Here is a 14,952-nt window from a genome sequence, read left to right as displayed (position 1 = left end):
CTTAGAAATCTAAAGTGGAGCCCCTTGTATGCGAGGCCCGTGGAGAGTTTCTCTCTCATCGTCGCTGACGCACAATGTTCTATTAATTTCAGACGTACAACACCGATTCAACAACGTCTGTACGTTACTCAGTGTTCACTATGGTAGAGGCAGTCTCCGTCTGTCGCTGTACAACGTTATTGCAGAATTACTGACTTTATTTCCCATGCTGTACTTCTTCATCCCTGACTTGTTTACTTGATCACTGGAAGTTTGTACCTCTTAATCCCCTTTACCTATTCCATCCATCCCCACACCCACTTGCCACATAGCAACCACCAGTTTGTCCTCCATACGTGAAAGTGTTTTCTGTTCATTTGTTTTGTTTAGATTCCACCTTAAGGAAGAGTATATGGTATTTGTCTTTCTCTGACTTATTTCACTTAGCTAAATACTCTAGCTGCATCCATGTTGTCACAAATGGCAAGGTCTGATCCTTTGTTGTTTTTTTAAGCATTTATTTTATTTTGTTCATTTTTGGGGTGCCTGGGTGGCTCAGTCGGTTAAGCGTCCGACTTCGCTCAGGTCACGATCTCACAGTTCGTGGGTTCGAGCCCCGCGTCGGGCTCTGTGCTGACAGCTGGGATCCTGGAGCCTGCTTCTGATTCTGTCTCTCTCTGTCTCTGCCTCTCCCTTACTCACGCTCTGTCTCTCAAAAATAAATAAATGTAAAAAAAAAATTTTTTTATTTTGTTCATTTTTTAAGTAAGCTCTACACCCAGCGTAGGGCTTGAACTCATGAACCAGAGATCAAGAGTCACACGCCCTACCGACCCAACCAATCAGGCACCCCAAGATCTGATCCTTTTTTATGAATAATACTCTCATATGTTCCACATCTTCGTCATTCATTGTCCTGTGGACGGACACTTGGGCTGCTCCCATATCTTGGCTATTGTAAGTAGTGCTGCGTACACATAGGGGGGCAGATATCCTTTCAAACGAGTGCTTTCTTGGGTAAATACCCAGGAATGGAATTCGTGGGCCATATGATATTTCTGTTTTTAATTTTTTGAGGCACCTCCATTCTCTTTTCCGTGGTGGCTGCACCAATTTACATTCCTCCCAACAGTGCACAAGATTTTCCTTTTCTTCACGTTGTCGCCAACAGTTGTTTTCTTGTCTTTTTGACTCTAGCCATTCTTACAGGCATAAGGTAATGCCTCATTGTGGTTTTGATTTCTATTTCCCTGATGATTAGTGATGTTGAGCGCCTTTTCATGTGTCCGTTGGCCATCAGTAGGTCTTTGGAAAAATGTCCATTCAAGTCCTCTGTCCATGTTTTAATCAGAGTGTTTTTTTTTTCTGTTGAGTTGTATAAGTTCTTTATATATTATGGATATTAATTCCTTATCAGATATATCAGTTACAGATATCTCCTTTCATTCACTAGTTGCCTTTTTGTTCTGTTGATGATGTCCTTTGCTGTGAAAAAGCTTTTTCCTTTGGTATAGACTCAGTGGTTTATTTTAGCTTTTGTTTCCCTTGCCTCAGGAGACATAAATATGTTGCTAAGGGTGATGTCCAAGAGATTACTGTCAGTGTTTTCTTTTAGGAGTTTTTTGTTTGTTTGTTTGTTTGTTTTTTGTTGTTGGTTTTTTTTTTTTTTTTTTTTTTGGTTTCAGTTCTCACATTTAGGTCTTTAATGAATTTTGAGTTTATTTTTGTGTATGATTTAAGAAAGTGGTCCAGTTTCATTCTTTCGCATGTAGCTGTCCAGTTCTACCAACACTATTTATTGAAAAGGCTGTCTTTTCCCCATTGTATATTCTTGCTTCCTTTGTCATAGATCAATTGACAGTATAGGTGTGGGTTTATTTCTGGGCTCTCTATCCTGTTCCATTGGTCTGTGTATCTGTTTACGTGCCAGTACCATATTGTTTTGATCACTGTAGCTTTGTAGTGTAGTTTGAAGTCTCAGATTGTGATGCCTCCAGCTTTGTTCTTCTCAAGATTACTTTGGCTGTGGCAGGTCTTTAGTGGTTCCATATAAATTTTAGGATTATTTGTTCTAGTTCTCCGAAAAATACTATTAGTATTTTGATAGGGAGTGCATTAAATCTGTAGATTGCTGCGGGTAGTATGAACATTTTAACAATATTCTTCCATGAGCATGGTATATCTTTCTATTTGTGTCATCTTTGATTTCTTTCATCAGTGTTTTATAGTTTTCAGAGTACAGATATTTTACCTCCTTGGTTAAATGGGATGGTCAAAATGGATTTTTAAATTTTTTCTTAATCTTTATTTATTTATTTTTTTTTTTTTTCTTCAACGTTTATCCATTTTTGGGACAGAGAGAGACAGAGCATGAACAGGCGAGGGGCAGAGAGAGAGGGAGACACAGAATCGGAAACAGGCTCCAGGCTCTGAGCCATCAGCCCAGAGCCCGACGCGGGGCTTGAACTCACAGACCGCGAGATTGTGACCTGGCTGAAGTCAGACGCCCAACCGACTGCGCCATCCAGGCGCCCCAATCTTTGTTTATTTTTTTTTTTTAATTTTTTTTTCAACGTTTATTTATTTTTGGGACAGAGAGAGACAGAGCATGAACGGGGGAGGGGTGGAGAGAGAGGGAGACACAGAATCGGAAACAGGCTCCAGGCTCTGAGCCATCAGCCCAGAGCCCGACGCGGGGCTCGAACTCACGGACCGCGAGATCGTGACCTGGCTGAAGTCGGACGCCCAACCGACTGCGCCACCCAGGCGCCCCTCTTTGTTTATTTTTGAGAGAGAGAGAGAGAGACAGAGTGTGAGCAGGGGAGGGGCAGAGAGAGAGGGAGACACAGAATCCGAAACAGACTCCAGGCTCTGAGCTGTCAGCCCAGAGCCTGATGCAGGGCGTGAACTCACCGGCGATGAGATCACGACCTCAGCTGAAGTCGGACGCCCAACTGACTGAGCCCCCCAAGGGCCCCCTTCAGACAGTTCTTAATGTAATAAGGAGGTAAACACATGCATGTGGTTTTTTTCCACATACTGAGCCAAACTCTGCCATCTTGTATCTCTTACCAGCATCTCCTGGCACCTTTTTGGGTCCTGCGTGGCCTTTCTGTCCTCACCTCCCGGCACTCGGTGCCACCCCCCAGCTCTGCATCCTGAAACCCTTGCCGCTCTTGGGTCTCCTGCCCGCCCACCGCCCGGGAGCCCATCCAGTTCCGTGGTTGTAAGCGCTCACCAGGTGCTGACGGAACCCAGACCTCTGTGCCCAGACCAGCCTGTCCCCTGAGCTCTGGCCTTCAACGTGTAGCCTGCTTGGCTGGTAACAGCCATGCGAATTCGGTGAGGCCCTTTTCAGGCCCTTAGAACCCTCAGTAAAATAGGATTTCTGTAGCTTCCATCATCAGACGGGGAGGGAAGACAGGCCACAAATGAGAGAGTAATGTGAGGGCAGGTAGTGGCAACCGCAGAGACCAGGAGATGAGCGTGGGGGAATATGGAAGTCTTGAGAGAGTGGCATTTGAGCCAAGAGCTCAGTGGCGGCTTGTTTCCAGCTTCGGGGCATCGCAAGTAGGGCCCCACACGTCTTTGTGTGGACCCGCGCTTTCGTTTCTCTTGGCGACGCCCAGGAGCGGAGAGGCAGGAGCCTGTGGCGGATGTAGCGACTCCGTTCCCGGCAGCGGTGTGGGCGGCCTCCAGTTCCTCCGCAGCTGCGTCAACACTTGCCGTGGTCAGTCTGCCCTCTCGCTTCCTCAGCCGGTCCAGCAGCGTCACGTGCTCTCCTACTGTGGCTCGAACTCGCGTTTCCGATGGCTGATGCCCTCGGGCATCCTTTCGTGTGCTTCTTCCCAGTTGATACGTCTAATTTGGGGGGCTTGCCCAAAGTTGGGATCTTTTGCCCATTTTCTTTAGGTTTTTATAATCCTTTATGCATTCTGGATGCGAGGCTTTTGTAACATATCTGTGTAGCAGCCTGTAGCTTCTATTTTCATTTTCTGAACAGTTATTTTAAAAAGGGTAAAAGATTTTAATTGTAATGAATTTGTCAGGTCTTTTTCTTTGATACTTTGTGATCCTTGATTTAAGGAACTTTTTGCCAGATCCAGGGCCACTAAGATTTTCTTCAGTGTAAAAGTTTTGTAGTTTTGATTCTTACGTTTAGGTGCATAATCCATGTTGCGTTAATCTTTGTCCAGGCACGCTTCGGAGATACTGCGGGCTGGGGTCCACTGCAGTAAAGCAAATCCTGCAATCAAGTGAGTCAAATGAATCTTTTTGGTTTCCCAGTGCACATAAAATTTATGTTGATAGTGTGTTGTAGTTTCTGAAGTGTGAAGTGTCTAAAAAAAACAATGTACACACTTCACTTTAAAAAATACTTTTCTTGGGGCGCCTGGGTGGCACAGTCGGTGAAGCGTCCGACTTCAGCCAGGTCACGATCTCGCGGTCCGGGAGTTCGAGCCCCGCGTCGGGCTCTGGGCTGATGGCTCAGAGCCTGGAGCCTGTTTCCGATTCTGTGTCTCCCTCTCTCTGCCCCTCCCCCGTTCATGCTCTGTCTCGCTCTGTCTCTCTGTCCCAAAAAATAAATAAACGTTGAAAAAAAAATTTTTTTTTTTTAAATAAAAATACTTTTCTTGCTGAGGCACCTGGTTGGCTCAGTCGATGGAGCGACTCTTGATCTCAGGGTCGTGAGTTCCAGCCTCATGGCGGGTGTAGAGATTACTTAAAAATGAAATCTTGTAAAGTAAAAATAAATTTGGGGCGCCTGAATGGCTCACTTGGTTAAGCGTCCGACTTCAGCTCAGGTCATGAACTCACGGTTCATGGGTTCGAGACCCGCATCAGGCTCTGTGCTGTCAGCCTGGAGCCTGCTTGGGATTCTGTGTCTCCCTCTCTCGCTGCTCGTCCCCTGCTCACACTCTGTTTGTCTGTCTCTTTCTCTCTCTCAAAAATAAATAAAGGTTAAAAAAATATTTTTAAATAAAAATAGATATTGGTAAAAATGCTAACCATCATGTGAGCTCAAGGGACAGCTGCTGACTGGGCGCTGTGGCGGGTGCCGAAGGCTGGCGTGGCCGTGGCGATTTCTTAAAATAAGACAACAATCAGCTTTGCTGCACTGATTAACTTTTCCTTTCAAGGATGATTTCTCTGCAGTACGTGTTGCTGTTTGATAGCATTTTACCCACAGAACAACTTTTAAAATTGGAGCCCATCCCCTCTCACCCTCCTGCTGCTTTATCAACGAAGTGTACGTCATATTCTATTTTTAATGTTTATTTATTTTTGAGAGGGAGAGAGCACATGTGCGAGTGAGCAGGGGAGGGGGCAGAGAAAGAGAGAGACAAGGATCCAAAAGGGGCTCCGCGTTGACAGCAGAGGGCTCAGTGCGAGGCTTGGACCCACGAGCCGTGAGATCATGACCTGAGCCCGAGTCAGACATTTAACCGACTGGGCCACCCAGGTGCCCCAAGTGTACGTCATATTCTCAATCCTTTTTCACTTCAACAGTCTTCATGGCGTCTCCAACAGGAGTAGATTCCAGCTCAAGAAGTCACTTTCTTTGCTCGTTCGTAAGAAACAGATCCTCATCCATTCAGGCTTTATCCCAAGACCACAGCGATGCAGTCACCTCTTTAGACCACGCTTCCAATCGTAGTGCCCCTGCTGCTTCTACACACTTGCATCCTTCCTCCCCTGATGGCTGGACCCCCTGAAAGTCCTCCATGAGTACGGGAGTCCACTCCTTCCAAACTCCCATTCGTGTTGGTATTTTGTCCTCTTCCCATGAATCACAAGTGTTAATGGCATGTGGGATGGTGAACTGGTGAACCCTTTCCAGAAAGTTTTCAGTTGACTTTGCCCACATCCGTTAGAGGAATCACTATCCGCGGCAGCTAGAGCCTTGTGAAATGCGTTTCTGTAATAATAAGGCTTGAAAGTTGAAATTATGCCTTAATCCAGGGGCTGCAGGATGGCTGTGGTGTTAGCAGGCATGGAAACACCCTTAACCTTGCTGTACGTCTCCCTCAAAGCTCTGGGGTGAGCAGGTGCACTCTCAGCAGTAATTTTTTTTTTAATTATTTTTTTTAATCACACACAGAGCACGAGAGAGAAGGAGACACAGAATCCAAAGCAGGCTCCAGGCTCCGAGCTGTCAGCACAGAGCCCGATGTGGGGCTCGAACCCGTGAACCGCGAGCGAGATCATGACCTCAGCCAAAGTCAGATGCTTAACCGACCGAGCCACCCAGGCGCCCCTGTCAGCAGTAATATTTTGAAAGGAGTCTTTTTTTTCCTGAACAGTAGATCTCGACAGTGGGCTTAACATATGTAGTCAACCATGTTGTAAGCAGATGACTGTCATCCGGCTTTGTTGTTTCTTTTCTAGAGTGGAGGCAGGGTAGATTTAGCATAATTCTTTAGGGCCCAAGGATTTTCTCCATGGCCACTGAGCATTGACTTCAACCAAAAGTCACCAGCTGTGTTACACTGGTGAGAGAGTCAGCCTGTCCTTTGAAGCTTTGAAGCCAGGCACTGACTTCTCCTCTCCACCTATGACAGTCCTCGGTGGCATCTCCTAAATAAGGCTGCTGCACCGACATCGACAGTTTGTAGCTTGGCACAGCAGCCCGATTAATGACCTCAGCCCGATCTGGAGAACTCGCCCCAGCTTCTGCAGTGGCACCTGCCGCCCTTCACCTGCAGGCTCACGTGAGGGAGGCAGCTTCTCTCCTCAACCCTCATGAACCAACCCCCGCTGCCTCCCAGCTCACCCTCTGCAGCTTCCTTGCCTCCCTCAGCCCCCACAGACTTGAGGAGAGTCGGGGCCTTGCTGTGGATCGGACTGCGGTTTGAGGGTGTGTTGTGGCTGGTTTGGGCTGCAAAAAGGCCGTTTTGCTTTCTCGTCTCTGTGTGTTCGTTCACTGGAGCGCGCTTTTAATGCCCTTCGGGGATCTCTTCCTTTGTGGCCACGGCTCCACTGTTTGGGGCCAGAGGCCTAGCTGTCAGCCTGTCTCGGTTTTCGATGTGCCTTCTCACGAGCTTGGTCATTTCCAGCTTCGATTTAAAGTGACCCTTGATCTCAGAGTTGTGAGTTCAGGCCCCACTCTGGGCGGAGCCTACTTAAAACAAACAGACGTTTGGCTTCTTTCACTTGGACACCTAGAGGTGATTGTGGGGTTATTGATTGGCCCATTGACAACATTGTTGTGTCTCAGGGCAGGGAGGCCTGAGGAGAGGGGGAGAGACGGGGAGCCAGCCAGGCAGTGGAGCTTTCAGGACACGCATACCACTTACCTCTCCAGTTTGCTGTCTTAGGTGGGCGCAGGGTCGCGGTGCCCCAAGAGACTTCTAATTGTAATCTCAGAGATCACTGAGCACCATGACAAGTACGGTAATAGAGAAAAGGTTTGAAACATGCGAGAATTACCAAAATGTGGCTCAGAGACACGAGGTAAGCCAGTGCTGGTGGAAAGTGGTGCCGGGAGACTTGCTCGCCACGGGGTCACCGCAGACCCTCAGCTCGTAAGAAACGCGGTGTGTGCAAAGCACGATAAAGCCAAGTCCTGTGAAATGACTTACGCCTGTATGTAGTGTGAGGAAAGAACTTAACGTTATTCTCTTAGACGTGGCTACCAAGTTTTTCTAGAACTATTTGAAGAAACGATCTCTCCGTCGAATCACCTCGACCCTTCTGTCGAACATCCATCGATTGTGGTTCAGCCAGTGGAGCAGGCGACTCTTGACCTCAAGGTGGTGAGCTGCAGCCCCGTGTCGGGTGTAGAGATCACTTGATTACAAATAAGTAAGCACATTTTTGAAAAGAGAAAAGAAAATCCATTGATTGTATCCGTGTGAGGGCGTCATTGTGGACCCTCTTCTGTTCCTTCAGTCTGTGTCTGTGTCGGTACCACGCGGTCTGGTTACGGTACCGACCGCGAAGTCGGGTGGTGTGCTTTTCCAGTCTTCTCGTTATCCCAGGTCCTCCACATTTGCATTTGAGTTTCGGAATCAGTTTGCCATTTTCTTTGGAAAAGTCTGCTGGGTTTTTGTGTGTGGGAATTGAGAAGAGTCTATGTACCGGTTTGGGGAGACCTTCAACTTCTCCAGTCTGGGAACAGGGCGCGTCTCTCCAGTTACGTGCTTCCTTCACTTCTGTCAGCAGCGTTTTGTAATTTTCAGCGCACAGGGTTTGCACCTTTTACTGTTATCGAGGTGTAAGTGGCATGTAACCAACTAGTTTCAGGTGTACAACGTAACGATTCGGTATCTGTATGTGGCGCAGTGACCACTACAGCGAGTCTAGTTAGCATCCCTCACCACACGGAGTTCCAGATTGTTTCCTTATGATGGCAGCTCGTAAGCTCTTTTCTCTTAGCAACGTTCAAACGTCCGCTCTTATTATTAGCTAAAAGTCTCCTTGCTGTATGTTACATCTCATGACCTAGAACTCAAATTAGGTTTTGTACCTTTTTTGTCGATCATATCCCTCCATATCTTGTATTTCAATGCTATCGTAAACGGTGTTTTTAAATTTAGATTTCTTATTGTTTGTTGCTAGTACACAGAAGTATGGTTGACATTTGTATATTGATTTTTTTTCTTCTGTAACCTTGCTAATAAACTCAGTTATTAGATGTAGTCACTTTTTTTGTAGATTCCTTACGATTTTCTACATAGAAGATCATGTCATCTGACAGTACAGGTTTTTTTAAAGTAGTCCCTGCACCCAGTGTGGGGCTTAAACTTACGACCCCGAGATCAAGAGTCACACACTCCGCCGACTGAGCCAGCCAGACACCCCTGACGGTAGAGTTTTACTTGTTTCTTTTTTTTCTTTATGCCTTGTGCTTTGTTTTCCTGCCATATTACACTGACTGTGGCCTCCAGTACAGTATCAAATAGGAGTGGTTATACCAGACATGTTTTTGTACGTTTTGGTTTTTATTAAAGATTTTTTCAGGGCGCCTGGGTGGCTCAGTTGGTCGGGCGTCCGACTTCGGCCCAGGTCATGATCTCACGGTTCGTGGGTTCGAGCCCTGCATCGGGCTCTGCGCCGACAGCTCAGAGCCTGGAGCCTGCTTTGAATTCTGTGTCTCCCTCTCTCTCTGCCCCTTCCCTACTCACCCGCCATCTCTCTCTGTCTCTCAAAAATAAATAAACATTGGGGCGCCTGGGTGGCGCAGTCGGTTAAGCGTCCGACTTCAGCCAGGTCACGATCTCGCGGTCCGGGAGTTCGAGCCCCGCATCGGGCTCTGGGCTGATGGCTCAGAGCCTGGAGCCTGTTTCTGATTCTGTGTCTCCCTCTCTCTCTGCCCCTCCCCCGTTCATGCTCTGTCTCTCTCTGTCCCAAAAATAAAAATAAACGTTGAAAAAAAAATTTTTTTTAATAAATAAACATTGAAAAAACAATTAAAAAATTTTTTTTTCATATATTTGGATAAAACATCAGTGTTTCTCAAGCTAGGAGGATATTAATCTACTAGGGTAGTGTTGTCAACTCCAGCTAAAATTTAGAATCACTTGTGGAGCTGATGCCAGGGCACCTGCGTGACTCAGTCCATTAAGCATCCAGTTCTCGATTTCGGCTCAGGTCACGATCCCAGGGCCGTGCGTTGGAGCCCCCACGTCAGGCTGTGCGCCGACAGCGTGGAGCCTACTTGGGATTCTCTTGCTCTCTTCCTCTGCCCTGCCCCCTACGCATGCTCTGTGTCAGGATGAATAAACATTGAAAAAAAACCAAAAAACTGCTGGTGCCTCTTGGGACACCTAGGTTAAGCGTCTGACCCTTGATCTAAGCTCAGGTCTTGCTCTCAGGGTCGTGAGTTCAAGCCCCAAGCTGGGCTCCATGCCCAGCATGAGGCCTACTTAAAAAAAATTGCAACACACTACTGGTGCCTTTGGCCTGGGTTGGGTGTAGGGATTATTTTCCGAAGCTCCTCAGGGGGTTGGAAGGTACGGCCAGGGTGGGAGTGCAGGGACACCGTCACCTCTGAGGCCCCTCCTGTCCGCGGGCTCTGAGCTGCCCCAGGGGGCCAGCCTCTGCTGTCCTCGACCCTTCTGTGGAACGCGTGGCTTTGTCGTGTGTGTTGTCATCTCACTCCCGCTCCCTGTGAAGCGGGTTGTGCGGCTGGTTCCCCTGCTGGGTTCCCCCCGGGGTGTCCCCTTCAGGGGTCTCCCTTCTCAAGGAACTCATCCCGCCTGCTCTCCCCGCAGGGGCCCCGTCGCCCTCGCCCTGAGGGGGGCTGGCCACGGTCTGCGTAGACCACTGCCCGTGTAGCCCCTTGGGCTGCGCTGCCCCCGGCATCGTCCTTTCCCCCAACTCTGCTCTTCTGCAGATTGTCCTGCGTGCTCATTTCCGCCTCGACTTGGTCACCTCTTCTACCTTTCTTAGGCTTCTCTTATTCCTTTCCTAGCTTGACAGGGTTAAATCCCAGCTCACTACCCTTCATTCTCAGACACTTCAGCACAGCTCACTGGAGCAGCCTAGACTTTGGCTCGTGTTTACATTATTCTTGCCGCTGCGATATGTTGTGATGTTGGCTTGATGCTCGTTTTGAACCGTGAGTCGGCTAGGAGGAAACTCACGCGTTCCCGAGTGTTGCGGGATTGTTTCCTTTGTTCCTACTTTTTTGTCTTTTCCTGATTTTATTGTACTGTTGTCGGAAGATAAGCTTCTCTACCTTCACTAGAGTTTGGAAATTGAGTTTTCTTTAAGACTAAAATAGGTCAGGGGGCGCCTGGGTGGCTCAGTCGGTAAAGCATCCGACTTGGGCTCAGGTCATGATCTCGAGGTCCGTGAGTTCTAGCCCCGCGTCGGGCTCTGTGCTGACAGCTCAGAGCCTGGTGCTGCTTCGGATTCTGTGTCTCCCTCTCTCTCTGGCCCTCCCCCGTTCATGCTCTGTCTCTCTCTGTCTCAAAAACAAATAAATGTTAAAAAAAAAAAATTAAAAAAAAAAAGACTAAAATAGGTCACGGGTGCTTGGGGGGCTCAGTCAGTTAAGCGTCTGACTTGGGCTCAGGTCATGATCTCACACTTCGTGGGCCTGCTTGGGGTTCTCTCTCTCCCTCTCTCTCTCTGTCTCTCCCCCTGCTCGCATTCTCTCTCTTAAAAGTAATAAATAAATGTTTAAAAAAGCTATTAAAAAAAACTAAAATAGGTCAGTTTTGACAAATGTTTTATTGGTGCTGGATTGAAATTTCAGGCTTGTTCGCGGGGCCCAGGGCCCAGTGTGTGTCTTTCTCACTGGGCTCCCTGAGTGTGTCCATGTGCCTGTCCCGCACTGAGGGGCGTGTAACACTGGACACCCTCAATTACTGGTTTCTCCCTCGGTAACGCGCCATCTCCCCTGCCTGGGACCTCTCCTCCCAGTTGGCCCTTCTTGTCTGTGGGAGAAACCTGGCACGGCCCCAGCAGATAGTTCTTTCTTGTTCTTTGACCTTTAGATTCACTAAAAACCACAGGCAGGTTCCTGAATTCTTAAATATCCTTAGGGTAGAATGGGATAGAAAGAGACTATCTCAAGTCCTTTGGCAAATAGGACTCGAGCCATTTTGCATTATGCATGCATAATGGGTGCATGCGTGTGTGTATATGTTGTTTTGTGCATATGTGCTTACTCACTTTATTTGTTTTATCAAGGCATCAGTGTTCTTCTGATCCAAGGCCTCATTTACCCACCATGGAAACGGAACAAGAGAAAGTCAGCGTGAGCAAGGCGCCTGGCACAGACTCGGCCTCTTACCGCTGCTCCGCATGCCATGGGGACGAGGCCTGGGGGCCCGGCCATCCCACCCGGGGACGGGCCAAGTCCCGCAGCCTGTCGGCCTCGCCCGCCCTGGCGAGCACCAAAGAGTTCAGGTACGAAGGTCCCCCTCCGGCCCCCGTCCTCACCTGCACACTCTGACTTCCTAAAGCCATGACCGAGGTTCTTTTCAGGAGTGGATGGATGCGGATGGGGCGGTGGATGCTGACTGGTACGTGTGGGCGGCAGGAGGGGTGGGGCTGGGTCCCAAGAGCAGGGGACGGACGCCCACCTGGCGCGGCTCCCCAGATGGCACCAGCACAGCGTGACTGTCCTTTTCTGCCTTAACAGCCAGTGCCCGCACTAACTCTGGGTGTTTGGGGGTGTGGGCACTGCCCCAAGGCGTCAGCAGGGCTGGTGGAGGGCTGAGCGTGGCCGCGGGGTGCCCTCCCCCCGCGAGCCTGCCGTGCGTGTCGTCGCACAGAGCGCTCAGAGCTTCGCGTGGAGCGGCCTGCCGGGCGGCATTGCGATGCGCCTGTGGGTGTCGCCCTGGCTTCTGGAACAATAAGTGTGGTAAGTTTCAGGTAGAAGCAAGCAAGGGTCACATCTATCAAATGCCAGGGGAGATTTTGGTAAAAAGCAGGTAGTTCTCTCAGGAGAGGGGGACGAACCCGAAGCACCCTTCTCTTGGATGGCGCACAGTGCTGGTACGGTCTTCTGTGTGGACAGCTGTAACCCACACGTGTGGGAGAGGCGGCCACAGCACCGTGGCCTTGGCCTTGGCCTTGGCCTGAGTTTTCCGTCGGTCTGCTTCCCGGCCACCGCACGCAGCGCAGGGATTTCGTGTTCCCGGCAGGACTGCTTTTGGTTGTTGGTTTTGTGGGGTTCAGTCCACACCCTTTCTCGTTCAGAGACCGCAGACCCTGGCATGGTGACAGAGGTCAAGGGTAGCCTCTGCCTGTGGGTATTGGCGGAGGAAGGAGAGAGGAATGTGCCCAGTCATCCCGGTTCTTGAGCAGCGAACTTAAATTAAACACTCGCTGAGTAAGACCCACCGTGACCTGTGTTTCCCCGAGGTTCTCATAGCCCACTCCATGCGCTGTCACCATGGGGGTGTCCTCCTCACTCCCTCGAGTTTTAATCTAGATTGTTAATCCAGATCATTTTAATCTAGATAATTCAGGGAGGGCCTCTCAGGGCTTGATTCCCAGGTATGCACCCGAGGACTGGTCCTCAGACAGAGTCGGTGAGAGAGACTGCTCCAGTTCAGATTTCCAGACCTGTCCCCGGAGGTCGCCTTGCCTTTTTCTGGGGTGGGGCCTGGGCACCTGCGCTGGTTTGGGGTCCTTTTCCTAAGGAGCACTCCGGGTGCGCCCCAAGCATCTCTGATTGCTGATGCTGCGCAGAGAGTTGTGCGAGGCTCAGAGGCAGCACTGCGCACCCCCAGGGTCCGTCGCGTGGACGCCGGGCAAGGGATGGAGCACACATCTTTCCGAGGGTCTGATATCTGTACCTAGGTCTGCTCACCTGCCGTGTCCCCTCTCCACACAGGAGGACACGCTCTCTGCACGGGCCGTGCCCGGTGACCACGTTTGGACCAAAGGCCTGCGTGCTGCAGAACCCTCAGACCATCATGTGAGTGCTGGGGTTGCTCCTTGGGAGCTCGTGCTGTCGCGGGATCGCCACGCCGTGGGGTGTCCTGACACGGGGAGTGAGATGAGTCAGCAGGAGCCACAGGGCATCTCCACCGGCTCCGACGGACGAGGGGCCCCACTGCCCTGCAGACAGCGGACGGGGGTCCGGCCAGGCTCTGCTTCTCAGGCACCGCAGGCCGGGTGGGCTTCGACTGTGATCTTTAGGGTTACTGGTTTGTTTTCTATAGTAAAAAGTCTGGGAGGAATCCGGTATATTTCACACGCTACACTGGCTGGGTCAGACGTGCTTCTCCTTGAATTATCCTTTTTTTTTTGAGAGAGAGACAGTGCACGTGTGAGTGGGGGAGGGGCAGAGGGAGAGAGAGAGAATCTTCAGTAGGCTCCACGCCCAACACGGAGCGCGACTCTGAGACCGGAGCCAAAATCGAGTCAGATGCTCAACCAACTGAGCCACCCAGGCACCCCTAATTATTTTTAAAATACAGAGACATCAGTTGGATTTTTCAAAAGCCTGTGTTCGCTTTTGAGAGACAGTACGGGTGCGGCTGTTCCTGGCGCTCTGGGTGGGGGCGTGTGGCCAGGACTCCCAGTGCCTCTGCGGTGGCCACGAGGTGCCCAGATGAGACACTGTAAAAACCAAGCAATCGAGGTTATTTGTCTGGACTCTCAGTGAGTCTCCAGCTTCTCCCATCTAGTACTTGGGGGGTTCCAGAGGGGCGAGAGTTTTGTGCAGGGCTCTGTGAGATGGTCTGGGTCTGGTTCATATCTCATGAAAAACATACACTTACTGATGTTAGTGCTTTCTGTTAAACAGTCAGAATTCCATCCCACCCTGACCCTTGTGCCTTGCACCTTGTGACGAGCTTCCCAGCCTCCCTGCAGTCCAGGCCTCTTGAGGAGCCCCCAACGGGACCCCCTCCTTCAGGGCAAGCTGTGGGGATCCCACATTTTACACAGGGGTGAGGCCCGTGGGCCCAGGTGTGCTTCCACGACTGGCTGGTCTGGGGGTCTTTGCTGTCTGTGACACAGCCCCAGCAGTGGGGACCCCAGGTTTCAGGTCACAGCCCTTCTGAACTGGTTCCGGGCGGTCAGCACAGGGGACCAGGACGGCACCGATACTGCCACCTCCAGGCTGCCCAGGGAATTGCTGTGCAAACTGGGACATCTTGTGACCCATGAAACCCACTGATGTGGCGGCCCTGCCTCTTACAGACTCTGGGGGCCAAGCCTGGGCGCTGGAGTGAGGCCTCAGTGTCTCTGCTCCATCCAGGTGCTGTCTGCAGCCAGGCTCAGGACGCAGACCTCTGCCCATCTGCTGCGGCCCCTCTGGTACCCCGCAGCCCACTCCGTGCAGCAGCCCCGTGGGCAGGGGGCCCACCCAGGCGCCCCCAAACCCAGAGCCCCAGCTGCCTGCTGCTGCTCCAGCCCCGCCTCTCCCATTCCCCAGGCCTTCCTGTGTGCTCTGCCCAGCCTGGCCCCATCTTGGCCTTTCACCAGCTGCCTGAGGGCCCCTCCCTGCACTTCCTGGTCTTGGAAGAACTGTTCTCTCTCCTTGTCACTCACTTCGGCCTA

At 50.5% G+C, this 14,952-nt stretch overlaps 1 protein-coding gene across 4 annotated transcripts in view; it reads left to right on the top strand.

Moving 5' to 3' along the window:
• Window positions 1-14,952, top strand: part of NADK (NAD kinase) — a 32,819-nt gene that overhangs the window by 8,316 nt on the left and 9,551 nt on the right. For 2 of the 4 annotated variants that reach the window (XM_023257943.2, XM_023257944.2), the window contains exons 2-3: window positions 11,623-11,841; window positions 13,277-13,360. In XM_023257943.2, the coding sequence (XP_023113711.2) occupies window positions 11,623-11,841; window positions 13,277-13,360 (303 nt within the window). Of the gene's footprint in view, window positions 1-4,175; window positions 4,236-11,622; window positions 11,842-13,276; window positions 13,361-14,952 lie in introns of those variants that run through there. The other 2 variants (XM_023257945.2, XM_045034936.1) reach the window with 2 other exon arrangements.

The sequence above is a fragment of the Felis catus genome, chromosome C1 (assembly GCF_018350175.1).
Source record: "Felis catus isolate Fca126 chromosome C1, F.catus_Fca126_mat1.0, whole genome shotgun sequence".
Lineage (NCBI taxonomy): Eukaryota > Metazoa > Chordata > Mammalia > Carnivora > Felidae > Felis > Felis catus.
The sequence above is the reverse complement of the archived record's forward strand: the minus strand, read 5'-3'. Positions and strand labels throughout refer to the sequence as shown.